At 53.9% G+C, this 27,158-nt stretch overlaps 1 protein-coding gene across 16 annotated transcripts in view; it reads right to left on the minus strand.

Annotated features, from left to right (window-relative positions):
* ARAP1 (ArfGAP with RhoGAP domain, ankyrin repeat and PH domain 1) overlaps positions 1–27,158 on the minus strand; it is a 222,196-nt gene that overhangs the window by 89,224 nt on the left and 105,814 nt on the right. For 14 of the 16 annotated variants that reach the window (XR_010597928.1, XR_010597926.1, XR_010597927.1 and 11 more), the window contains one exon: positions 2,987–3,135. Coding sequence is in view for 5 of the 16 variants with exons in the window: in XM_065581836.1 (XP_065437908.1) it covers positions 2,987–3,135 (149 nt within the window). In the remaining 11 variants the exon portion in view is untranslated. Of the gene's footprint in view, positions 1–2,986; positions 3,136–12,548; positions 13,250–20,009; positions 20,716–27,158 lie in introns of those variants that run through there. The other 2 variants (XR_010597932.1, XR_010597929.1) reach the window with 2 other exon arrangements.

Below are 27,158 nucleotides of genomic sequence, written 5' to 3' on the forward strand. Positions count from 1 at the left end.
TGGGGCGCACGTGCCAAATTCCACAGCATGCAGTGGCTCCAGCCTCCCGTGCGGTTTCATAGGAGGAATCCCCCTTAATTACTCCTCCTCAGGTGAGTCTACGGAGCAATGCGAGGGGTGACTGCAGCTTTGACAGAGATAAATACAGCAGGGTAGCCGCTGGGGCATGGCCGCCGGCATAGGCTAGTCACCCAGGCACAATCCTGCCCGGGGCCCTAGGTACATATTCATGTGGCTATCCTACGCTGCTACCCACACAGCTATTGCAGAGAGGCTGATGCTTCCCACCCCAGAGGTGGCTGCATTTCAGTGCTTGGTGAGCGATCCCAGTACAGGCAGACTAGAAAGCACTCCGGGGTGACAAGTGATATGGAAATGAAATGTCTCCGTGACTTTATATGCACACAGAGAAACGGCTGCCTCTTCGCCTGGGGCAGGAGTTTGTTGGGACACCAGGTTTCAGGAGAGAACTACGACCAGTTTCCTCCATCGTCGTTCCTTCGGCAATGCAGAAGAGGCACCGGTACCCAGTAACAGCGGGGGCCATATTTCCTCGGCAGCATGCAGCATTCTGAGCCATTGCTTCCAGGACTGCTAACCTCAGGCCAGGATGTAGGGAGAGCCTGTGCAGCCACACGGGGCAGCGTCGCCTCCGTCTGTCAGGCTGGGAGCCAGAGGGAGCCATAAGACCTGGGTGTGTCCAGCAGCCTCAATAAAGAAACCCCGTTCTAGGCCCCACAGCTGAGGCCTGTCTCCTCTCGAGTGCCAGAGGGTTTCCAAAGCAGTAAAGACTAAACTGCCTCCGGCATACCCGTAACGCTACATAGCTGGTGCGAGGCAGGCCTGTGAGTTTAATGATACTATAGAATTTAACTAATTCGCAGAGAGTTTAACTGATTAGGCCTCATTCGGCTTAATGAACTAAGGGCTGATCTGGCCCTAGAGAGGAAGGGAAGTATCACAACCCCCTTTTTACGTAGGAGAAAACGGAGGCCCAGAGAAGTTGAGAGGGTTGCCCAAGGCCACATAGTGAGTCAGTGGCACAGCAGGGAATAGAACCCAGGAGTCCTAAGTTCTAGTCCCGTGCTCTAGACATGAGCAGTATTTCTTCCCCTTTACTTTGAGATTTAACCCCTTTGCTGCTGGTTCCCACTCCAGCTTTCCCTCTGCTCAGGCTACCTGTGGGCCTAACCCTGGTCTATAGGGCAGCCCTGTATGGCAGGTATGCAAGGCAGCAGCAAAGCTGTCAATGCCTCTTGCTGATTGGTCCCCAGGCTTCTCTATCTCATCCAGCTTTGCTCAGTGGCTGCGGATGAAAACTGCTCCACAATCCTAGTCTAATGTATCTGTGCCGCTCCGCCGGGGTACCCAGGGATGTGAGGCACCTCACCACCACTTGCCCGTAGTGCGAAGGCACCTCGTCTGTGCCTGCGATGAATCAGCTCCCTGAAACCACCAGCCTCTGGCAGCACAAGCCCTGCCTGCCAGGCCCCCGCAGGCCTCGCCCTCTCTGAACCGGGCAACGAATGGCCCACGCCAACGCCCGCGGCGTCGGAGCGTTCCCTGCAGTGCCCAGCCCCTTCTCACTGGACACTCACAGAGCTGCCAGGCCGGCTGTTCCCAAAGGAACAGGACATGCCAGCTAGTCAGATTCAACCCGGGACCAGCACTTTGCTCCACACCACAGCCCTGAGCTAGATGCAGAGTGAAAACAAGAATACATTTATTCAGAGATTCAAGGGATTGTGAGTAAGGACAGTGGAAACAAATTGTTTCGTCTCAAACAAAACCATGACACGTTTTCTAGAAACTAATCTTAACTAACCGGTTACCCTCCTGTCTAAAGAAGCGTCTCTCAACCACACTTTTCTCCAGCATTTTCAGTCAAGTTTGGCTGAGACTTCCTCTTTCATAAAGCCAACTCGCCGGCTGTTTACTTCCTAGGTGAAGGATGACAAGGTGTCTTCTTTGTCCCTCAAATATACTGGAGCAAACATCTGATGTGCACTTTAAGATAGGATCCACCCCCACACCCCCACCCCTGTTTACTTTTTCCTATTACTTGTCTCTCTCTGAAGTTTTTACAATCCTTCACTAGCATTTGGTTCAGACCGGCAGCAGCAGACCCATTGTGAACCACACAATACTGAATTTGCATATAAACAACTGGAGAGATAAACATTTCTTCCCTGACAGAAAACCTGCTTTTCACCTTTGCTGGTGACCTGTCCCCAGGCACAGACCTTAGGAACACAATTTTCAGTATAGATACCTAACTCTTTGCATAACATCCTTACTGGCATTTCTCCGTGACACTGATGACCAGGGTGACCCCAGCTTTTATCTGAGATGTCATGACATTCTTTGTGGACCTACAACAGGGGTCGGCAACCTTTCAGAAGTGACAAGGAGTCCTGTGGCACCTTATAGGCTAACAGAAGTATTGAAGCATAAGCTTTCGTGGGTGAATACCCACTTCGTCAGACGCATGGGTATTCACCCACGAAAACTTATGCTCCAATACTTCTGTTAATCTATAAGGTGCCACAGGACTCCTTGTCGCTTTTTACAGATGACTCCCTTTCCTCTCATCTGCTCTCCTGATGACACGTCGTTTTGCTGGCCTCTTTTAAGCCTATCCCCTGGGATAAAATCCTCCGCGTGATTTTAGGCCAACTAAACCCTGGTGCTGCACTAAGAGATGCTAGGAGAGGATTGCCACGTGGCGACTGGACAGGCCTGTTTCAGAACCATCGCTACGTGGTGTAGGAGCCATTGTCGAGTCCCGTGACGTTGTTGGGATTCCTGGCACCCAAAACCTGATCTTGCAACCCGTGAAAATCCCTAGGGTCAACCCAGGCAAAACTGGAATGGTGCTGCAACAAGTGGGATGGACGGACGGAGGGACAGGTTGTTTAGGGAAGCCCAGTTCATTGCACTAATGCAAAGCTCAAGAAGGGGCAGCTTAACCTTGACACACACTCACCGAACTCTGGCAGGAGGAGATCGACTGGTCTGGAAGGCAGTTCCGGGGGGCTCTCTTGTTGTGGTTTCAGAGGGGGAGGGACAGGAGGCAGAGGGGGTGGGACAACAGGCACCGGCTCAGGGGCTTGGCATTCCTCTCTATCAGGAAAGCTGCAAAGAAAAAGAAAGATCCCACGTTAACGCGGACACAAGCCTTCCCCGAATCCCCCTCCTTCCCTTCCCTGCATGGCTGCCTTAAAAATCGAGGGCCAGATCCTGATCTCATTGATGCCAGCGGACACTCGGACTCACTCCACTGACATGGAAGGAGCGACACTGGATTTGCACTGGGATCACGGGGATTAGAATCAGGGCCTTTGCGCTGTGCAAGAGCCAAGCGCTCAGGTGGGCTTAGCAGACCATGGAGGCATCATCAGGAGGTCACCACGGGTCACCTCCCGGCACAGACTTCCAATGCACCTCAAGGAAAAAGAATATTTAACAGCCAAATTGTAGACAGCTGGGATTGTCTCTGTCCCCACCGCTAACCACCATCAAAAACCACCCCCACCGATGACGGACAACCACCAAGAGCCCTTCAAATACCACATTCAGCACAAAGCCCTCCGACAGCATGAACGCTACAGTGTGGGTAAGGCGCTGCCCAGAACCAGGTGCCACCGCCATCCGCACTTCCCGTTCACCTGACCTGCTGTCCTACCGCAGAAATGGAGGGACTTCGAGAGGTCTTCAAGTCTCTGTCCCAGCGCTGAGGCAGGGCCAAGCAAACCTAGACCAGCCCTGACGGGTTTGTCCAGCCTGGTCTTAAAAACCTCCAGTGACGGGGATTCCACAACCTCCCTTGGAAGCCCGTTCCAGAGCTTAACTAGCCTGTGAGTTAGAAAGATTTCCCTGATATCTGACCTAAATCTCCTTTGCTGCAGATTAAGCCCATTACTTCTTGTCCTACCTTCAGTGGACACAGAGAACAATGGATCACTGTCCTCTTTAGAACAGCCCATAACAGATCTGAAGACTGTTCTCAGGTCGCCCCTCAGTCTTCTTTTCTCAAGGCTAAACATGCCCAGATTTTTAACCTTTCTTCCTAGATCAGGTTCTCTAAACCTTTGATCGTTTTTGTTGCTCTCCTCTGGGCTCTCTCCAATTTGTCCACGTCTTTCCAGGGCCAAGTACAGCAGGACAATTACCTTCTGTGTCTTACGTACAATAAACCTGTTAATTCACCCCAGAATGATTTTAGCCCTTTTTGTAACTGCATCACATTATCGACTCACATTCAATTTCTGATTCATGATAGCCCCCGGATCCTTTTCAGCAGGCCTACCTCCTAACCAGTTATGCCCCAGTTTGTAATTATGCGTTTGATTTTTCCTTCCTAGGTGAGGTACTTTGCATGTGTCTTTATTGAATTTCATCTTTTTGATTTCAGACCAATTCTCTAATGTTCAAGGTCATTTTGAATTCTAACCTTGTCCTCTCAAGTGCTGGCAACCTCTCCCAGCTTGGTATCATATGCAAATTTTACAAGCTTCCTCTCCACTCCATTACCATGTCATTAATGAACATATTGAATTGCACTGGACCCAGGACAGACCTCTGTGTGACCTCCCCCACCCGCAGATACACCCTTGCAAATCATTGATAACTACTCTGTGAATATGGTCTTTCATCCAGGTGTGCACTCATCTTTTAGTAATTTAACCTAGACCGTATTTCTCTAGTTTGCCCAGGAGAATGTCATGTGGGACTATGTCAAAGGCCTTGCTAAAATCCAGATATATCACATCTACTGCCCCACCCTCATCCACTAGGCCGGTCACCCTGTCATGAGAGGTCCTGTAGCCGCTTCCTACCTTAGCTCTCATATTCAGTCTCATATGCAATCCTGAAATGTTCCAGGGCTCTTCCTGGAGCAAAGCATGTCATTCAGTACTGACACAAACCCCACCCTGCACTGCCCACTCCCCATCTGAGCTGGGTACGCACCCCGCGAAAATATACACAACTATTGTGTCAACAAGCACCCGAGACCCCTCTGCTCACCACCAATGGCGGAGCTGCTGGAGGAGACCACAGCTGGTTAAAAAGTGGACTTCTCTCTCTCTCTCTCTCTCTTTCTCTCTCTCTCTCTCTCTCTCACACACATACAAAAATTGAGATTTTGAAAAATTGTGCCGTGAATCAAGACAGAAAGCCAAAATTCCCAAATTTTTTGCAAAATGAAATTCTGGGGGGGAAAAAATTGGTTTGGGGTCATTTGAAATGTTATGCTAAGATAAATTCTCAATGTTATGTTTCAGTTTTTAACCCTTTTTTTTACTTATTTTTATATCAAATAAAGTACATTTCAAAACAGTCATTTTGTTTGTTAACCAAAAATCAAAAGTTTTCATTCCAAAAAAGTGGAAACTTTTATTTCCAATTGTTTTCGGAACAAAATTTGGTATGATTTCACCCCCCATTTGGTTTTGACTAAACGGCATTTCCCAACAGAAAACTGTTTTGATGAAAATTTTCCCACCAGTTCTAAGGGAGACAGAGCCCCTTGTCCTAGCAGCGTTTACACCAAGAGCAATTAGACAGAAAATGGTTACCGGTGAGACAGCAAACAGTGGAAATCACACCCGCGCAGTGATTTGGGCAGGCTGATGGGTATTTTGGATAAGCTGCCATAGCCAGATTCACAGGGAATCCCTACCTGCCTCTCAGTTACCTGGCTTGGTGAGCAAACTAACCCTGGTGTGGTATTGCCCCCCTGGCAGGACAGATGTGCCACTGCTTCATCATTGTGTCGGAGGAAGGACACCACGGGTTGCAAAAGTAAATGCTGGGTCCAGACAGTAACTTCTTAAAATGGCATCCCAAATACGCAACCTCCCCTTCCTGCCTTCCATTTAACAGGAGCATGGCCTTCCACGAGGCTACAGTTCAGGGGTCAGGAATCTCTTCCTGATTCTGTGGGACTTCGGGCAAGCCACGAATGTGAGCATTTTCATCCTCAGGTGCCTAGTGACAGATACCCAAATCCATAGATTGGTCCCTTCATCAGTGGCTGTATTTTCCGAAGTGCTCGGCTCCAACAACTCCCCGCTGGAACGGCAGGCACCAGCACCTCTGAGAAACAGGCCATTTGTACTTAGGTGCCTACAGATGGATTCAGGGGCCTACTTTTAGGCACCCAACTCAAAAATGTTGGCCTCCTTCTCCCCATGACTTAGCTTCCACATAAGAACATCAGAATGGCCATGGTACATCTAGGCCAGTGGTTCCCAAACTTTAACAACCTGTGAACCCCTTTCACTAAAATGTCAAGTCTCGCGAACCCCCTCCTAAAAATGTCTATTTCCAGGGATTTTCTCCTTTACCTGAGTATAAATGATAAAAGCAGTGATCTTGGAAATATAAAATTTGTTTTTATGATATGCTTATTACACACTATTTATTATTAATTATTTATCATTACAGTGTTTTTATTACATTATTAAGATGACAACACTCTTCCAAGAACTCACTTTCATAGCTTGTATCAATTTGAATAAGCCTGTTATAAGACAAGGCTCCTATGTTTCATCAAGGAGTATCAGATGTGAAACAGTATGAAGGTATTTAAGAAGCCAACTCAAAGAGTTCCTCCTACACAAGCATTCAGATCTTGAGCAGTCCAGGCCAACACCACATGTTACAACAAAGCTTAAACTTGTTCTTCATAATAATTTTAAAAACAATACTAGCTGCCTGTTTCATTTTAAAAACAGCAAAAAATATCCACCTCCCTTTCCATTTCTTATAAGGAGTCTTGAAGTTTAAATCTCCTCAGTGTGATAGATCTGCTTGCTTTGATCTGCTTAGCTCTTGGAAGTCCAGAGGCTCCAGGCTGCTGGCCACATGCTGCCCAGAGTTCCTGGGACAGCTCTGTCCACCATTAGGGAATTTTTTCCCAAGAACCCCCTGTAACATTTCACGAACCCCCAGGGGTTCACGCACCCCAGTGTGGGAACCACTGATCTAGGCCAATGTCCTCTCTTTTGACAGTGTCCGGTGCCAGATGCTTCAGAGGGAATGAACAGAGCAGGGCAACTTCGAGTGAGCCATCCCCTGTCGTCCTGTCCCAACATCTGGAAGTCAGAGGCTTGGGGATACCCAGAGCACAGGGTTTTCATCCCTGACCATCTTAGCTAATAGTCATTGATGGACCTATCCTCCAAGAACGTATCTAGTTCTTTTTTGAACCCAGTTATAGTTTTGGCCTTCACAACATCCCCTGGCAATGAGTTCCACAGGTTGACTGTGAGTTGTGTGAAGAAATACTTCCTTTGGTTTGTTTTAAACCTGCTGCCTGTTCATTTCAACGGATGACCCCTGGTTCTTGTGTTATGGGAAAAGGTACTTCCTTCTTCACCATCTGCAAAATATGGACAGTGCCATTTCCCCACCCTTTGCGGGGAGAATTAATTTGGAGATTCTCAGCTGAAAGCTGCTACATGAGGGCAATGATTTATGATTGGTAGTGAGCAATTTAGGTTCTCTTGGGCTAATGAACAAAAAATATATAGTGGAAAGACAGACCCATCCGCGGCCTGACTTGCAGAGGTACAGAGCAAAGCTGAAGTCATTTGGGATGACAGGTGCTCGGCATCTCCGAAAATCTGGCCGAGTGCCTGCAACAAGCTCCACAGAGACACTCTTTCCCAGCAACTTTCTCTTCGGTTGCATTGAACGCCGAACCTCTTGGGAACTAGAATTCAGCCACAGCTGCCTCCCTGTTACTACTTCTCAGTATTTCCCGCCTCCCAAACAAGCACCGTCAGATGGGCAATGCACAGAATGTTTACGGTAACGATTTTCTAAGGACAGGAAAGAGGGGACGTTTCCTTGGGCACAAAAATAAGAGATCTGAGTTTGATTTTCTTTGTTTTTGTGGAAAGCTTCCCAGTCCGGAGGCGGCTGTGGAATATCTCCCAGGAGAATCCCCGGTGCCTGTGAACTCCTCCTTTTCCAAATGTCTGGAAAGTGTCTAGCACCCCACAGGGCCTGCCCTAAAGGACAAGCCGATAATGACATGTCACAGGAAGGAGGACGGCTTGGTGGTTAAGGCCCTGGCCTGGGGTTTAGAACACCCAGGTGCAACTCCCAGTACTCATACAGTTTCCTTGGATGGCCTTGGCCAAGCAACTTAACCTCTGTGGGCCTAGTGCCCCATCAGTCAAGTGGGGCTAATGATGCTTCCTTCTCCCACCCTTTGTCACTCTTGTCTACTTAAATCAGAGGCAGGCAAAATTTTTGGCCTGAGGGCCACATTGGGTTTCCGAAATTGTATGGAGGGTTGGTTAGGGGAGGCTGTGCCTCCCCAAACAGCCAGGTGTAGCCCGGCCCCTGATCCCTATCCTACCCCCCCTGCTTCTTGCCCCCTGATGCCCCCCCCCCGGGACTCCTGCCCCATCCAACCCCCACTGTTCCCTGTCCCCTGACGGCCCGCCCCAGGACCCCTGCCCCATCCACCCCCTCTGCTCCCTGTCCCCTGACTGCCCCCCGCCACCCCATTCAACCCCTCCTCTCATTCCTGACTCCCCCCTCCAGGACCCCTGCCCCCATTCAACCACCCCTTCTCCCTGTTCCCTGACCACCCCCGGACCCTCCGCCCCTGACTGCCCCCTGCTGCCCCATCCAACCCCCCCTCCTTCCTAACCACCACCTCGAACTCCCCTGCCCTCTATCCAACCCCCACCGCCCCCCCACCGCGCTGCCTGGAGCACTGGTGGCTGGCGGCACTACAGATGCGCCCCCCAGAGCAAGGACAGGCAGCCCTGCCACCCGGCTGGAGCCAGCCACACCATCGCGCCGCACAGAGCACTGGGTCAGGCCCGGCAAGAGCTCGCAGCCCCGCCGCCCAGGGCCTTGCGCCGGCGGCGCAGCGAGCTGAGGCTGTGGGGGAGGGGGGACAGCGGGAGAGGGGCCGAGGGCTAGCCTCCCTGGCCGGGAGCTAAGGGGCTGGGCAGGACGTGCCCACGGGCCATAGTTTGCCCACCTCTGCCGTAAGCTCTTCAGCAGGGCAGGCAGTGTCTCTCAGCATGGGTGTACAGAGCCTAGCAGCACAAGGCCATCTCTAGGTGCTACTGTAATATAAGTTCTAATTACATCCAAAAATCAGGTTGCAAAGCCAAACATTTAGAAGTCATGAGACACCAGCATTAAAGTTGCCCATGCAACCTTATTTCAGCCCCCTTGTGCATTACGATATGGTCTTTGTTTACATGCTCCCACGCTATTTTTTCCACAGGACTGCCACCTCCTTCAGCAAAGGAGTAGTTATTCAGCATTTCTTTTTATCCTTCTCATGCAATACGTGGCCCAGGCTTTATTTACCACATGCCACCTAAATCCTGCATGGCCTACCGAATTATTAATTTCCTGCTGGGTGTTTCTATGGTGCTCTCCCCGGAGTGGTTTGAGTGCTTCACAAACGTTCAGGAATTTTTCTTTGTGCAGGGGATATTCTTATACCTATTTTATAGATGGGGAGCTGAGGCACAGAGAGATTAAGGCTGCAATTATCAACAGCGACCACTAATTTGAGACACGTAGGCCCTGATTTTTCAGAGTCCTCACCAACAACAACTGGTCCAATAAAAGATATTTTCTCACACACCTCATCTCTCTTAGCGTTTTTATGGCACATTCTATGCCCAGAGCTCAGCTCCCGTCGACCTGAGTTGCAGCTGTGAGTGCTCAGTGCTTCTGCAAATCTGTTCCCTGGTGTCTTAGGTTGGGAAGCCAGAAAATGAGGAAGACACAATTAGTGGCCAACTGTGAGCACTGTGGTTTAAGTGATTTACCCAGCATCAAGCAGGAGCTCTGACAGAAGCAGAGCGAGAATCCAGTTCTCCGGGGCAACATTCAATTTCCACCCTTTCTCTTTCGGCAGCCCCTGCCTCGTTCACTGGACATCTTCAATCTTCTGCACCGAGTGAGGCAGGGATCCTACAGACAACAGCCTCCTTCACTACACAGCCCTGATTCAGCCCCAGTGCAGACGCATCCCGTGCACTGAATGAGGCTGGGGTCCAGTGTAAAAAACAGGATGTGATCGTGTCATTAACGACTATATCACAATGAATAAGTCAATGGTCCCCAAACTTTTCGGGGTCGTGTCCCCCCTTACCCAGTCTGTGTGCCCCCAGAGTCGGGGCCAGGAGCGGGGCCACGGCTCCGGGGGAGAGGGGGACGCTGACAGGGGTAAGGGGGCCAAGGCTGTGGCTGCAACTTGGGGTGGCTCTGGAGCCAGGAGCAGAGCCAGGAATGGAGCCGCAGCCAGTGGCTAAGGCCAGGGCCAGGTGCGGAGCCGCTGCAGGGCCGCAGTCAGGGGCCAAGGCTGAGAGCTGGGACCTTGGCGGAGGGTGGGGCCAGAGCAGAGCTGGGAGCAGAGCGGGGTGGGTGGCACTCCCTCCCTACCCCGTGGGGGGTGGCCTGGGCTCTGCCAAGCCCCCCCAAATGTTCCTACACACACACACACACACACACACACACAGTTTGGGGACCTCTGGCATATGCACAAGGGGGCCAAATTAATTTTACATTGGCAACCTTAATTCTGGCATTTCCTAATCTTTGAGTGCTTGACTTCGCAACCTCAACTTTCTTTTAATGTCGTTTTTTGGGTGTAATTTCCTAATTTTAAAAAACAAACCTGAAAACACAGAAATTCCATCACATGGAGCCGGATTGACTGAGAACTTGGGTCATCAGCAGGGTTTGGGCCTTTAGAGCCACCATAAGTGGTAGCAGTAGAAGGCTATTATTGTCTGTGTGGACCACTCACTAGACGTAGGGTGAGACACACTCATTTCACAAGAGGGTTTCATAGCTATTTGCTGACAGCCGAGGAAAGTGGAGACTCAGGACAGAACTCCCGGGTTCAAGTCCTGGTTCTGGAAGGGAGTGTGATCTAGTGGTTATAGACCACTTCTATCCCTGTATGCCTAGCCTATCTTTGTAACCCTCTGCTCCAAACCCCACACCTCAGCTACTGTCCTCTGCTCCCATCCATCCCCTTAGCTGGTTCCTGTCCCTACCTCCTCTGCTGCCCCCATCAGTTCCTGTCCCACTCCCCTTCTGCTCCTCGACACCCTCTGGCTCACATAACCCCCATTCCTACTCATTTCTCACCCCTCTGCATACCGTGTGACTGTTTCCTCCTCCTCCTCCTCACTGCCTGGGAACAGCAGCAGGGGCATTGAGAACACCAGAGAGAGAGGCTCTCAGTTCCCATGCCTGGCACAGCAGACACTGGCATCCAGGAGCTGCAACTCCAGGGCATGTCCTGCTCAGCCTCTGCAGCCCCCGGATTGGCGTATGCTCAGTCATTCTGCCAGAGGACACACGCATCGTCCAGTCACATGCAGGAGCTGTGAGGATGGTGGAGCATGCTCGGTGCAGATGGAATCTTTGGGGAATTTAACACCATTCTGATAAGTGTCTGTCAAACATTTGCAAACTTGGCCAAATTTGGGTGAATTTTCACAGAAACAGCAAAAGGCACATCCCTGACCCCAGGGCAAACTCCCTGCCACATTCCAAGTCCCTGTTCCAAAACACGGAGGCACTAGAGCAAAGTGTTCGTAAGAGGATTTTTTTCAACAAGGGCAAAACAACGTATATTCCCCTAACATTCTTCAAAATGGCTGAATCATTTTAGCTGAAACTTCCCAACTATACTCAACCTGGGGCAGACACCTAGCATAGAAAATTTTAGCCTGAACGGTTAAAGTTTGGCAGTGTTATAAGCAACTGAAAACAAAGTCTCATATAGGGAAGTTGGGCAGCACTACCTATAGAAGACTCTTGGACTAGATATGACTTAAACAGACCTTTTCCGTCACTTTTAAGTTCTATAATTTACCAGGAAGATGAGGGGGAGGAGGAGGAAGTATAAATCCATTCGGCTAATTGCTTCTGGGTTCCAACAGCTGTATGGAAATCCTGAAGCCCTGCAGTTTACACGGCGGCCACAGCGAGAATAGGAAACATGGGAGAACATCATGAATGTCTATCATAAGAATGAAAGGAATAACTCCATTGGCTGGCAGCAGTAGTAGGCTGCTATCCTCTGTGTAGCCCAGGCATTAGATGGGGACATGACACACCCTTTTTAAGTGTTTACCAGTCGGAATAATTAGCAAGCAACTAGAGGGTTCAGTCCTCCCTCTGTCAGGGCACGATCCAGAAGGCAGACGCTCAGCCTTTTCTGAGAATTGGGCCCTTTGAAGGTGTCCTGAGTTGGACATCCCAGATCATTAGTTACTTTAGAAAATCCTAGTCTGTGAACCCTGTGAAGGGAAGATGCCCTACAAGCCAGGCCCGGGGCCTTTGCGCTTATGGTTCTGCATCCAGCATTCATGTCCCCACTCCATTTAACAATGGGCTGGACTCAGGATGTCTGGATTCAGCATTCGGGCTCACTGGTCTGGGGCATTTCAGAGGCGCTGGGATAGCAACGACATGCCCAAACAGACAGCGGGGTATGTAGGAACTCTGATGGGACAGATGTGAGAAGGGCCATCCAGTACCTTTCAGTCAGGGCTACACACATGGGCCTGACCCGGTGTGGATCCAGATCCAAGCTGCCACAGAGTCCTGGGGTGTCCAGTGCAGAGGTTTGGCGCAGGGCCTCTCTCTCCGGTTCACACCTGGGTCAGCACATACAGTAGCTCTGTTTACTTGGTGCGGGGGTTGGGGGAAGGAGGTTTGGGGGAATAATCAGACCGGACTTCTCTCTTTTTCTGGGTCGGAGTGACCTCATTTCTCAGCAGCCGTTTCTATGGAAACAAGCCCACACAAATCCATAGACTGGCAAGACAGCTGGTGCAGAGGGCAGAGCAGAGTCCCGTGGACACTCTGCCCTGCAGTTCGGGATGAGCGCTGCAAAGAGCCCCTCACCCCCAAAGCAACAGAGCTGCTCTCTGCACCACCAGGACCCCGTTGCTGCCGTCCTCCGGCAAAGCAGAGGCTTAGTGAATCCGGGGGTGCTAAGCCCAGCAGCGAGTTAAAGGCAGAGCTGTCTGCACTGGACAGGCTAGGGTGTATGTACGCCCCACCCTTCTTTGCGGGACTGAACCGGGACTGCCCAACTGTGTGCCATAACCCTATATGGCTAACGGGGATTCTCCTTTAGTTCAAGTGGTCGGGGCCTAAACTTTTGGAGCAGGAACATCTGGGTTCTATCTCTGGCGCTGCATCCATGCTAGTGCTAAGCAGCATAACGACAACTGGGCAGGCACTGGGAGGCCATGGGTTTGTTGTATTTTATATATATATATTTTATATCTCATCCGTAAGGCTCCATTAGCATTATACCCATTTCTAAGGCATCTGTCAGTGTCTAGGCACGATGACATGGGTCTAAAGGGACACCAAGTCTCTCATTAAAGAGAAAACAAGCTCTCAGCCCCAGCCCCTCTGCTGTATCTTTCCCTTTCCAGCTGCAGCCACTCTCCCGTTTAGGTGTTAGGAGAAACCTTACGGAAAGGGAGGAGTGCAGCCGGGGGCAGTTGCAGAGCGGGGGCGCTCCACGAATCATCTTAGCATCACATCCTGAAAGCACCAGATGAACACCAGCTAACTAACCCTTCCGACACCCCTGCTAACGCCATCATCCCCATTTTAACACTGGGGGGAAACTGAGGCCAGGGGGCAATCAAGTGGCTTGCCCAGAGGTGCAGAGAAAGTCCACGCCAATGTCTGATTCGAACTGAGGAATGCCAGGCTCGCAGGCCGGCACTGGGAGCACTGGATGCACTAGATTTAAAGGTTAAAAGGAAATAATCACTCTCCTGTTCCATACCTGCTCAGAACCCAGCCCAGGGCCCAGGCCATCCCTAGGAGACACCCCTGTGTAAGGGGATCAGTCCCGCTCGATGGGACAGGATTGCAAGTGCTGAGCTTCCGGCCGCTCCCACCCTGACCCCTTATGGGCCGGATTTCACAAGAGCTCCATACCCCGGGTTCACGCAACATGCGGAGCTCTTAGGAAAATCTGGCCACTTGTTTTTGGGGTGCAAATAGGGGAAAATCTGGCCCTAGGAGTCTGTAACACCCACATCCGCTACAGGTGAAACAAAGTGCTTGGCAGGTAAAACTAACGAAGGGTATCCCTCGGGCCCCTGGGCGCTGGGACAGACAACAGCTAACATCAAAATAAACACACAAACGCCACATGCCACCTAACTCCACCCAATAACCAATCAATCCCCACCGCTGTGACTGCAGTACAGAAGAAGTGAAGTCTGCAGCTCAGGGATTCCACAAACAGAGCTGCCCGGGGGGCTGAGGAGATGGGGATTTCCTCCTGCCTTAGGATCTAGCCTCCCACGCATCCTCTATTCTCCTTGTTGTGTCCCCGACCGGAGGGACTGAGGTGTAGGAATGAGACACATGACTGGGTGCTTTGCTGATCTCTGCGCTGCGTGGGCTTTCACAGGGCAGTCACGAATTCCTAGACTCCTGAATAATGAGCCCTAGCCAGCAAACCTTCCATGGATTTCACTGGGAGCGGGATAAGGCTCAAATGGCTTTTGCAGTTCTGGGCTGGCCTGGAGGCTGCCCCCTTCCCGTCGGGTGTGGGGCCTGGCCACAGGGATGCATACGTTCCCCCCCTCAAGGCTCACTGCCCTGCCCTACATCTGGGGAAAGAAAGGAGAGCCACAAGAGAACGGCGTGGGACTGTGTTGCCAGGTGGCTTGCATGTGTGGGTTCTCTCCGTGTGCTGTCCAGCTCTGTGCAGATAGCTGGTTCAGCAGACCTCAGTGGTACTCCCCCTGCTGTCAAGTGCTGAAGGCTGGAATGTCATTGCCTCAGTCCTTGGAGCCCCAACGTTATTATTATTAACAGCAAATAAGGCAGCCTGCTCATTCACCAGACTTCGCTGTGTCTCATAAAGAATGACCACCGGCACGGTTCAGTGACAAAGGCACTCAGCCAGGCTAATTGCCCTAGAATGCCAGCCCCTTGGCTCCGTGGTTACAGGTGCGCTAAGACATGAGTGCCCCATGGCAAGAAGGGGCTCAGGCAGCAGCAGGAGTCTCTGCTGTCCCCTCGGCCACACAAAGGGGTAAGGCCAGATATTTATAGGCTGAGACAAACAACTAGAACACACAACTTACACACCACTGTCCGTATTTCATTACACCTGTTTGTTACCTCCCCTTGTTCCTGATATCTTGGTCAAAACATCCCTGTTCATTGTTTGTCAAACCATCTTAGCTTGGACTAGACTGCGGTGTATCTGCACTAGCCGGAATATATTTAAGTAAATATCTAGTGCCTAGTATGCTAGCAACAACTTTGCCAAGTTCATGTACCAGACAGACAGTGAACTTGTGAACATCTGTTTGATACTTGGCCTGACTTTGGTTCACAGCCTCTGGTTCCGGCCTCAGGTCTCGCACCAGGCCCAGTGCTCCAGGCTCTCTCTCTCTCTACTACAGCCTGTCCACTGTAGTACATTGGTGCACTGTACTACATTGGTCCACTGCAGCAGCATTATTACATTCAGTTACATGACAGTGGCACCTAGAGACCCCAACTGAGATCAGGACCCTGTTGTGTGGGGCTCAGTACACACACACACACAGAGCAAGAGATCCAAAGAGCTCACAGTCTAAACCAGAGGTGGGCAAATTACGGCCCAGGGGCCACATCCGGCCTGCGGGACCCTCCTGCCTGGCCCCTGAGCTCCTGGCCCGGGAAGCTAGCCCCCTCCGCAGCCTCAGCTCACTGTGCCACCGGTGCAATGCTCTGGGCGGCGGAGCTGCGACCTCTTGCCGGGTAGTGCAGCTGCAGAGCCGCGGCCTGACCCGGTGCTCTGTGCTGTGCGGTGGCGTGGCTGGCTCCAGCCGGGCTGTGCGGCTGCCTGACCCGGTGCTCTGTGCTGTGCGGTGGTGTGGCTGGCTCCAGCCGGGCGGCGCGGCTGCCTGACCCGGTGCTCTGGGCGGCACGGCTGTAGCCACCGGTGCTCCAGGCAGCGCAGTAAGGGGGCAGGGAGCGGGGAGGGGGGATTGGATAGATGGCAGGAGAGTTTGAGGTGGTGGTCAGGGGGCAGAGGTGTGGATAGGGGTCAGGGCAGTCAGAGGGCGGGAAACAGGGGAGTTGAATGAGGGCAGGGGTCCCCAGGGGCAGTCAGGAAGGAAGGGGGGTTGGATGGGGCAGTGGGGGGCAGTCAGGAGCAGAGGTTCCCGGGAGTGGTCAAGGAGAAGGGGTGGTTGGATGGGGCAGGGGTCCCGGAGGCACAGTCAGGAATGAGAGAAGGGGTTGGATGGGGTGGCGGGAGACGGTCAGGGGACAGGGATGGGTGGATGGGGCAGGAGTCCCGGGGGGGGCTGTCAGGGACAGGGATCGGGGGGGGGGGGTTGGATGGGGCAGGAGTCCAGGGGGGGCCATCAGGGAGCGAGAAGCAGAGGGGGTCGGATAGGTGGCAGGGGGCCAGGCCACGCCTGGCTGTTTGGGGAGGCACAACCTCCCCTAACAGGCCCTCCATACAATTTCAGAAACCCGATGTGGCCCTCAGGCCAAAAAGTTTGCCCGCCCCTGGTCTAAACAGACAAGACAAAGGGTGGGAGAGGAAACCGAGGCACAGGGAAGGGAGATGACTGGCCCAAGGTCACTCAGCAGGCCAATGGCAGAGCTGAGAATAGACCCCAGGTCTCCTGACTCCTAGCCCAGTGTCCCTCCCTTCTCCCCACAGCTCCTAGCCATCATCTGCAGCACTGCAGCCCAAATGCTCAGGACTGCTCAGGCTGAAAGACTCCGGTGGGAGGCTCTGGGAACTTTTACTGCAGCAGGACTACAGCAAGAGCGCTCTCCAGCCCTTTGTCCAGTTCAGGTCAGGAGGTTCCTGCCACTCCCCTAAGGGAGGCCTTGGTGCAAAGCATTCCTGAGGCTCAGACAGAATTTCCTTTGCTCCTCCTATTCCTACTTGCTCCCTGTCCCTGTGTCTCCAAAGCACGCCTCACCGCAGTGTCTACACAGTGAAGTGCAGCAGCGCCAGCTGCCATGAAGTTTGTCAAACTACACTGCCAACTAAAACTGCATTTACAGAGGCATTCTCCCTTAGTCATCATTAGCTGCGATACAGGCTTATCTCGTTCACTCCCTCTTTCATCAGAAACGAACTTCTCCACTTCCTTATCTCCTTGAGGGTGGCTGTCATTTCAACAGCAGGCCTCCATCCCCCTGTCCTGCTAACAGCCTACGATCCATGCGCTTCCACAAAGCCCTGACACAGGGAGAAACAAGATCCCACCAGTGGGGAATTTACACCACACTTTCCATTTGCTCCGCGGCTAGGCAGACATCATCATTTCTAGCTTTGCCTTCCTCTTCCCACGATTAGGTAAGTTCTGCCTTCTGTGTACCAGCGGGGACAGACACTCTGACCTTGGGAGAAGTCAGTAACACTGGCAAATGCCTACAGCTTTTTTACTCAATTCATAGGTGATTCTCACTCAGGAGATAATTTCACTGGCCAATTGCTTGAATGACAACTGAATAAGGACATTCACAATGCCCTCCTAGTAAATTCAAACCAAATGCTATTATTGCCCTCCTGGTATTGTTCTTTTTCAACTGGCAAACCCCAAGATTTCTTACCAGGATATACAGGTTTAGTCGCTTAATTACAGCAGTGCTTCACTGCTAATTACAGCCTGTTCTTAACGAACTCAGCACTCACAGATTAGCAGAAGCGCTCAGCACATTGAAGGCACACTGGGTAGCGGGTTTTGGACGCACACTGGAACCTGGGATTTTGGAACAGGCGGCCCATCAGTGTCACTATAGGTGTTGAGCACTTGTGAAAATCTGGGGTGAATGCCTGGGCCCACTGAATCAACGGCAAAACTCGCACTGACTTCAGCGGAACCAGGACTTCAGCCCTGGCCACCGGGGCCAGATCCAACACGCGCTGATGTCCGTTGACAGGCCCCTGTTCGGTTCAAGAAGAGCAAGCACCACAAGCAGAATGGAGCGGATCACCGGGCTGGGGCTGGGAAGGAGTTTTTAACCCCGGCAAACAATGGATCCTAATGAGTGACTGTTGCTTCGTTACAAGACCACACGTGCAGGATTCACAAAAATCACCCCCACTAGGGTGACCAGACAGCAAATGTGAAAAATCAGGACGGGGGTGGGAGGTAATAGGAGCCTATAGAAGAAAAACACCCAAAAATCGGGACTGTCCCTATAAAAACAGGACATCTGGTCACCCTACCCCCCACCCTAGCCTGCAACGCCGCAACTTCAAGGCGCTGTCTGTACAGGTATTTTTAGAGCTCCACTGCAACCCCCGGAAGCCGGAGTCTGACAAGCCGGGCTGGGAGGCTCGCTTCTGCAGGCTGTTTGCAGACATAGCCTTAGTTTGCAAGGGACAGGCATTGATGAGTTTTTAAATCTTCATTTGGCAACTTCTGCCTTAAAAGACTAGATCTAGACTTAAGAGTTTCACACAACACCTGGTAAAAGCACCATGTCAAAGGCCACACACCCAATTAAAATAATATCCTTCCCACAGGTCATTGTTAATAGAGGTGGAGTTGGCTGGTGCCAAGTGGTTCCGTGGTGTTTTGCCAGGAGATTAATAGGGATGAAATTCCAAACGCTGGTCTTTTAATCCAGAAATTGGTAAACTGCAATGCAGGGAATGTCATTTTTATTCAGCATTATATTCTAAGTGATTTTAAGGACTTTTCAGATTTTTTTTTAAAATGGCCTGTCCTCTTCATAGCTGCCCTGGCAGACTGGGATCACAGACCAACGATAAGCATTTATCTGTACTGGCTGCATTCCTAACTAGACTCTAACAGTTCTCAGACAATTGAGATGCTGTGTCTATGCTCTGTGATAGTGTCCCTTTAAACACAGTACAGGCTGCCTAGTTCTTCTGGTGCAGTTGCTCTGAAGGCCACCGAGCTCAGAGGGAGGAAAACATCACCAGTTCTGTTGTGAACTTTGCAGCCACTGCCCGGAAGGAAGGTTTAGTGGGGTAAGCCTGGGGGATGGCGTAGTTGGTTAAGCATCAGGTTTAAAATACCCACGCTCCGTGGAAGCCCAGCTGAAGAGGCTGGCTGGCTCAGTCCAGCCCTCCGGCTCTGGGAGGTGGCTGCAGTGAATTCCACGGAGCTTTCCACAGGCGGAGACTTTCCAACCCGAGCTCCTGGCCGTGCTGCCTGGACATGCAGAGCACCTTTCGTAAGACTAGGAGGTTGGCCCCAGCATCCTTGCATAACAAGCTGTGGCCACATACGCATACACACACCATGGTCCTGAGCTTTCAGCACTGAAAGTACCAGCCTGTTCCACCGGAGCTAACGGAGTAACTCTGTGCCACTGGGGCCAGCCGCCCGAAGGCAACATAATCACAGGCACCTGGCTAGTGTCTTGCTCATGGCCAAAACTTCCCTTTTCCAGCCACTGCTGAACTGTGCCTGGGCTGGTTAGCGGCTGCCCTCCACCCTGGAGGCGGCTGCATTCCCAGGGTGCTGGCTGTACAGGGTTAGTGAAGTACTCCCAGATGAAAGGTGCTGTTCTGTGGGCCAGATTCTTAGAGTGGCTTGGGGAAGAATCCAAACCAACCCTCCGAGGTTTGCCCATTGCTCATCTTCTCCCTACTCCATAAACAGCAGGATACTACATCACAGCTGACTGGAGCCTAGAACCACCAAATCCTCAAGGTCTCCTCGGGGAAAGGGACACTTCCTTCTCAGTCACTTCTCCCCTCCCCTACAGACTCTTCCTCCCAACCCGGTGGGCTTTTTCCCCAGTCCAGCTTCCCCGGATCGATTATTTCCCTCCTCCAACCCATAATACTCCCTCCAGGCGGAGGCGGCATGGCCAGCCCAGCTCAGGCCAACAAGTCAGCCAGCTGTGTCCTGTGGCGCCTCAGGTCCCCTGCGTGGGCCCCCTCTGACCAGGTTCTAAGGAGCTCGCCTTAGTCCACGTCCAATTACCAGCAGCATTAGCCCCAGTCATTAACTCACCTCTCTCAAAAGCCTCCCTGAATCCCTCCGAGGTGCAGGTGCTGGACCTCAGCCATGCCCTGAATTCTACCGCTAGCCATCACGGGGAGTGAAAAACACTTGCAGCTGTTGAAATGCAGTCTCCTTGTTGCTGAACCCCCAGCCTTCAGCAGCTGATGGGAGTAGCTGACCACAAGCGTGAGATAAAGCATCTTCTCTGTGGGCTGCTCAACGGCAAGCCCCAGGGGAAGGAGGGGGTCAGAACTGGGAGGTAGGTGTCTGCAAACCACAGCAGAAGGGCAAAGGTCAGCTCTGCAGAATCATGCTTTGACATCAGGGCGCCGACATTTCGGCTTCCGAAAGCTGACGTTGAAGTCTGGTTAGGTTCACAGGAGGTGAAGTGTGCTGGGGGGGACACACTGGTATTGCTATCAGCCTCAGCTCAGTGAACTTGGGGATGCAGAGAGGAAGTCCTTGCTAATGGGGCATACAAGCACACAGCCAGGCGCAGAGACGCTTGCATACAGACGGAAGGGGGAAGGGTGGTGCGATGCACCCAGGCACTGCAAAAAGAGAAGCAGACAGACTGGGTGCTACAAGGAGATGGAGGGGGCAGATCAGGCTCCTGGGTGGGGCCTGCGCAGGCAACACAGTAAAAAACACCTGGCAGCGACAACACCGTTCCCCAGGGTACCACCACGATGCCTCCTCCTCAGAACCAGCACCCCCAGAGCCAGCTCCACGGCAACCCCCTCCCCCACGGCACCCCCAGAGCCAGCTCCATGGCAACCTCCCTCCCCCACGGCACCCCCAGAGCCAGCTCCACGGCAACCCTCTCCCCCACGGCACCCCCAGAGCCAGCTCCACGGCAACCCCCCTCCCCCACGGCACCCCCAGAGCCAGCTCCACGGCAACCCCCCTCCCCCACAGCACCCCCAAAGCCAGCTCCATGGCAACTCCCCTCCCCCACGGCACCCCGAGAGCCAGCTCCATGGCAACCCCATCCCCCACGGCACCCCCAGAGCCAGCTCCACAGCAACCCCCTTCCCCTACATCAACCACAAAATCAGCTCCACAACATCCCCCTCACCCCCACAGCACCCCCAGAGCCAGCTCCACGGCAACCCTCTCCCCCACGGCACCCCCAGAGCCAGCTCCACGGCAACCCCCCTCCCCCACGGCACCCCCAGAGCCAGCTCCACGGCAACCCCCCTCCCCCACAGCACCCCCAAAGCCAGCTCCATGGCAACTCCCCTCCCCCACGGCACCCCGAGAGCCAGCTCCATGGCAACCCTCTCCCTCACGGCACCCCCAGAGCCAGCTCCACGGCAACCCCCCTCCCCCACGGCACCCCCAGAGCCAGCTCCACGGCAACCCTCTCCCCCACGGCACCCCCAGAGCCAGCTCCACGGCAACCCCCCTCCCCCACGGCACCCCCAGAGCCAGCTCCACGGCAACCCCCCTCCCCCACAGCACCCCCAAAGCCAGCTCCATGGCAACTCCCCTCCCCCACGGCACCCCGAGAGCCAGCTCCATGGCAACCCCATCCCCCACGGCACCCCCAGAGCCAGCTCCACAGCAACCCCCTTCCCCTACATCAACCACAAAATCAGCTCCACAACATCCCCCTCACCCCCACAGCACCCCCAGTGCCAACTCCCAACCTCCCTCCTCCCCCACTGCACCTCCAGTGCCACTCCTCAGCATCCCCCTCCCCCACAGCACCCCCAGTGCCAGCTCCCAACCTCCCTCCTCCCCCACGGCACCCCCAGAGCCAGCTCCTCAGCTTCCCCCTCCCCCACGGCACCCCCAGAGCCAGCTCCTCAGCCTCCCCCTCCCCCACGGCACGCCCAGAGCCAGCTCCTCAGCCTCCCCCTCCCTCACGGCACCCCCAGAGCCAGCTCCTCAGCATAACCCTCCCTCACGGCACCCCCAGAGCCAGCACCTCAGCCTCCCCCTCCCCCACGGCACCCCCAGAGCCAGCTCCACAGCATCCCCCTCCCCCACGGCACCCCCAGAGCCAGCTCCTCAGCATCCCCGTCCCTCACGGCACCCCCAGAGCTAGCTCCTCACCATCCCCCTCCCCCCATGGCACCCCCAGAGCCAGCTCCTCAGCATCCCCCTCCCCCACGGCACCCCCAGGTCCAACTCCACGGGCATCCCCCTCCCCCACAGCACCCCCAGGTCCAACTCCATGGCATCTCCCCCACCCCTACAGGCAGAGGGTGGGGAGCCCCACAGAGGCAGCGCCCCCCCGGCAGCCGGCAGCAGTAGGAGCCTGAGCTCCTCCATTGCTGCTGCCCTCTAGGTCAGAGGTTCTCACCCTTTTTCTTTCTGAGGCCCCCGCAACATGCTATAAAGTCTCACCTGTGCCACAACAGCTGGTTTTCTGCATCTAAAAGCCAGGGTTGACGTTAGAGCCGGGGTTCTCAAACTGGGGGTGGGGATCCCTCGGGGGGTCACAAGGTTATTACATGGGGGGGTCGCGAGCTGTCAGCCTCCACCCCAAACCCCGCTTTGCCTCCAGCATTTATAATGGTGTTAAATATATAAAAAGTGTTTTTCATTTATAAGGGGGGGGTCACACTCAGAGGCTTGCTGTGTGAAAGGGGTCACCACTACAAACGTTTGAGAACCACGGCATTGGGGGTAGCAAGCAGGGGAATTGCCTGGGGCCCCACGCCACACAGCCCAGGACCCCTGATTGAGAACCTCTGCTCTATGGGCAGGGGCAGGAGACCCACCGGCTGGGCACGGCCTCTAAGGCAGGAGCAGCAGCCCCACAAGCCCGGGGGCCCCATTTTACCAAATGTGCCTGGAGCGGGGGATCGGGCTTTGACCCTTTCCGCGCCCCCCCACCTTGTGGTGCCATGTCCACCAGTCATCCCACTGAGTCCAGAGGGGCTATTGGCGAGCAAGGCACCAGGTGACCCAAGGATCAAGCCCTAAACGAATGGTGGCAGGGCCAAATCCACCCCTGGTAGAAGTGGGTGCAACACCACTGATGGGGGTGAATTTGAGAGGCAGCGCACAGTGCTCTCTGACCCAGAGGCAGGAGGCCAAATCCAGCTCTGGTGTAACTCAGCTGACTTCAACAGACGTATGTACACCAGGGATGTACTTGTCCCACTCTCAAGGGCCTGGGACCTGCCTGCTCAGAGACCTCCTTCCCCCAGGCCCAGCCACGCTGCTCTCGCCGGATCCTCCTTGGGCGGGCTGGGCCTTCCCCGGGAGGGGCTCCTCGCCTTTGATCCAAAACAGACCAAACACCCAGGCTTTCGGGGCACCGTGCAAGAATCATCTCTTCTCCCAGGGCTAGAGCCTGTTTCCGCCGACCTTACACCAGTGAAGTGGGAGCTGGGCCCGAGTAAGGACCGAGCAAACGCTGAGTCGCTCAGGATCCGGACCACCCTTACCACCATCTCCCTTCCATTGGTTCGCTTTGCAGAGCAGTAAAGCCATAAGTCAGTAAGAATCACTGTGAAGATGTCTGGCTCCTGCTAACACAGAGGAGGGACTGCAGCTCGTCAGCTGCAGCCTGCGGGGCAATGGAGTCCAGGGAGTGAGCCACATGGACTTCCTCTCTACAGACCACAGAGCAGAGACAAAGCATTTGCAACCACCAGTGCAGGCCTAGAAAGTGTGGGTATTGTCAGAGAAGTGACTGTAGAAACTGCCCCATCTTACCTCGGTCCCCTCTGAGCCCCTTGACTCACATCTGCACAGGCACAACGGAGTGGCCGGTCCCCTTCGCTCTGCAGAGCCGACAGAGACACGAGAAAGCAAACGGGATTCTGTTCTCCCTGGATCGGCAGCAGTGAAATCCCAAACACGGGGTGTCTATTCCCGGTTGTGAGGCATGAGACAGGAATTACCCAGCTTGAGAGCCCAGGAGGCAGGATTCTACGACACTGACAAGCTGGAAAACACATCTTCTCATGTGTAAGCAGAGTGGATTTCTAGGGGCAGCACTGAGAGAGACCATCACCCCATGGCTGCCCTGGTACGCAGCCTTGCCAAATCATCATGAACATTTACAAGCCCGGACACAAGATCTCCTGGCCCATCCTCACCGCGAAGGTGAAAAAAAACATCAGGCAGCCAACTCACTAGACCTTCCGGAGGCTGATTTAATGGTGGTGCTGCAGCCAAAAAACCTCATAGACCAGACACTTTCTGCTTCACAGAGAACGGAAAGCTGCTCCTATCGGAGAGCTGGAGGTTAGAGAGGAGAATGAAAGCTTGAATATAATTTTTGGGGGTGCCCAGAATGGGTCCAAGTCCCCCCCCCCCACAAACACACACACCTGCCTTGTAAGCTGATATTTTTTTTTTAAATAATGTAAAAATGGACGGGAAACAGTAAGCGTTTAAGTTTCCCTATATTGCAAAATATCACTATTGAAGGAAAAATATATTTAACTAAGAATATCAACTTTACTAATACTCTTTTGAATACGGAAACAAGCCAGCACTGTTGGACAATACCCCTCAAAAGCAAAAAGCTCTAATTCACTATTGTACTCCAATCACGTAAATCTTGATAGCCAAGACCGATGAAAACTCCCTGTCTTATCTTTTAGATTTGCGCATCTTTCTTTTGTATAACTTCAGTTTGCCAACTGGGTGTCGAACTCAGGCCCTCACTTGATCAATTACTCTTTTGTTCTTTTCCTCTGGGTAACTTTATTAAGAATTTAGCCATTGTTGATTATTACACAAAATTAATGGGGTGGGGCTGAGGGGTTTGGAGGGTGGGAGGGGGCCCAGGGTAGGGCAGAGGGTTCGGGTGAGGAGGTGAGGGCTGCGTGGTGGGGCCGGTGATGATGGGTTCACGGTGCAGGAGGGGGCTCAGGGCTGGGGCAGTGGGTTGGGGTATTGGGGAATGAGGGCTCTGGCTGGGGGTGAAAGCTCTGGGGTGGGGCTGGGGATGAGCGGTTCGGGGTGTGGGAGGGACTCGGGCTGCGGGGTGGAGCCGGTGATGATGGGTTCACGGTACAGGAGGGGGCTCAGGGCTGGGGCAGTGGGTTGGGGTATTGGGGGATGAGGGCTCTGGCTGGGGGTGAAGGCTCTGGGGTGGGGCTGGGGGTGAGGGGTTTGGGGTGTGGGAGGGGCTCGGGCAGAGGGTTGGGGTGCGGGGGCTCGGGCTGTGGGGTGGGGCCGGGGATGAGGGGTTCATGGTGCAGGAGGGGGCTCAGGGCCAGGGCAGAGGGTTGGAGTGCCGGGGGCTGAGGGCTCTGGGTTGGGGCTGGGATGAGGGGTTTGGGGTGTGGGAGGGTCTTGGGCAGAGGGTTGGGGTGCGGGGGGGGGTGAGGGCTCTGGCTGGGGGTGTAGGCTCTGGGTGGGGCTGGGGATGGGAGGTTTGGGGTGTGGGGGTGAGGGCTGCGGGGTGGGGCTGGGGGGGTTCACGGTGCAGGAGGGGGCTCAGGGCTGGGGTAGTGGGTTGGGGTGTGGGTGGTGAGGGCTCTGGCTGGGGGTGTGGGCTCTGGGGTGGGGTTGGGGATGAGGGGTTTGAGGCATGGGAGGGGCTCGGGCTGCGGGGTGGGGCTGGGATGAGGAGTTCATGGTGCAGGAGGGGGCTCAGGGCCAGGGCAGAGGGTTGGAGTGCCGGGGGCTGAGGGCTCTGGGTTGGGGCTGGGATGAGGGGTTTGGGGTGTGGGAGGGTCTTGGGCAGAGGGTTGGGGTGCGGGGGGGTGAGGGCTCTGGCTGGGGGTGTAGGCTCTGGGTGGGGCCGGGGATGGGAGGTTTGGGGTGTGGGGGTGAGGGCTGCGGGGTGGGGCTGGGGGGGTTCACGGTGCAGGAGGGGGCTCAGGGCTGGGGTAGCGGGTTGGGGTGTGGGTGGTGAGGGCTCTGGCTGGGGGTGTGGGCTCTGGGGTGGGGTTGGGGATGAGGGGTTTGAGGCATGGGAGGGGCTCGGGCTGCGGGGTGGGGCTGGGATGAGGAGTTCATGGTGCAGGAGGGGGCTCAAGGCTGGGGCAGCAGGTTGGGGTGTGGGGGGTGAGGGCTCTGGCTGAGAGTGTGGGCTCTGGGGTGGGGCTGGGGATGAGGGATAAGCCATTCCTTTCCTCTCCCAGGCTGGAGAGCAGGCCGAACTGGATTATTGGCATGGCTGTGCAGAGCATTACTACTGGGGATGTACACTGATTTAACTGGATTTGTCGTTTTAACTATTATACAGATATTTCAGCCTAGTAACCAAGATGAAAGGAATCTAAAAGGGTAAATCTTCATTAATGTGCACAGGGAGGTAAAGGCAAAACTCTATTATTGGGGACATGGCCAGCCTGAAAGCCAGATATTGTCAACAAGTGTTTCTGTACCTATTTATGACTCTCTCACAGTCTGCGCATCTCTTATCTTGGAGAATGAAAATCAATTAAGGTGCTTCTAAGTTCTCAGTGCTGTGATGTTCGGGTTGCAAACACTTGATGGAAATTTGTCCTTGCTGTGAAACCAGTGTTTTCAATGGAATTTAAAAGAATAACCGGGGGAACATTTTTCTGTTGGTCTTAAGGGTTTGTTTTTATAAAACTATTTTAGATAAAGTGGAGTTGTCATCGTACTAAGGGCTTGTCCACACTCGGGTTTCACACTGAGATAAACTGTGCCAGCACAAGTCATGGTTAACTGGGCATGGATTGTCTACGCTAGGGGCCTGCACAAATGCAGCTATGTTGGTGTAAAATAGCCCAGTGCAGACAAGGCCTGCAAGTCAGACAGTCTAGCACCCACAGCAATGCACCCCTAAGGACCACATATAAAGAACAAAGGAGAGAAATGCCAACTCCTAAGCAAAGAATGGGGCCGGGGCTGAGGGGTTCCCGGTGCAGGAGGGGGCTCAGGGCTGGGGCAGAGGGTTGGGGGGTGAGGGGGGTGCGGGCTCTGGCTGGGAGTGCGGGCTCTGGGATGAGGAGTTCAAACTTTGGGGTGCAGCAGGCAGGCTGCCCCGGGGCTGGGACCAGAGAGGAGGACTCCGCCCAGCCCTCTCCCCGCCAGCAGCAGTGAGCTCCACGGGAGGGGCCCCCGTCTCCTCCCTCTCCCGCCTGGCATGACACTCACCCAAGCCCCAGGCTGCTGCTCAGGAGGTCCAGACAGGATAAGCCCACTTGGAGTTGCCTGCCAGGGGGCGGTGGGGGGGGGGGACTGCCATGCCACTGCGCCTCCTCCCCT

This window comes from Chrysemys picta, chromosome 1 (genome assembly GCF_011386835.1).
Source record: "Chrysemys picta bellii isolate R12L10 chromosome 1, ASM1138683v2, whole genome shotgun sequence".
NCBI classification, from domain to species: Eukaryota; Metazoa; Chordata; order Testudines; family Emydidae; genus Chrysemys; species Chrysemys picta.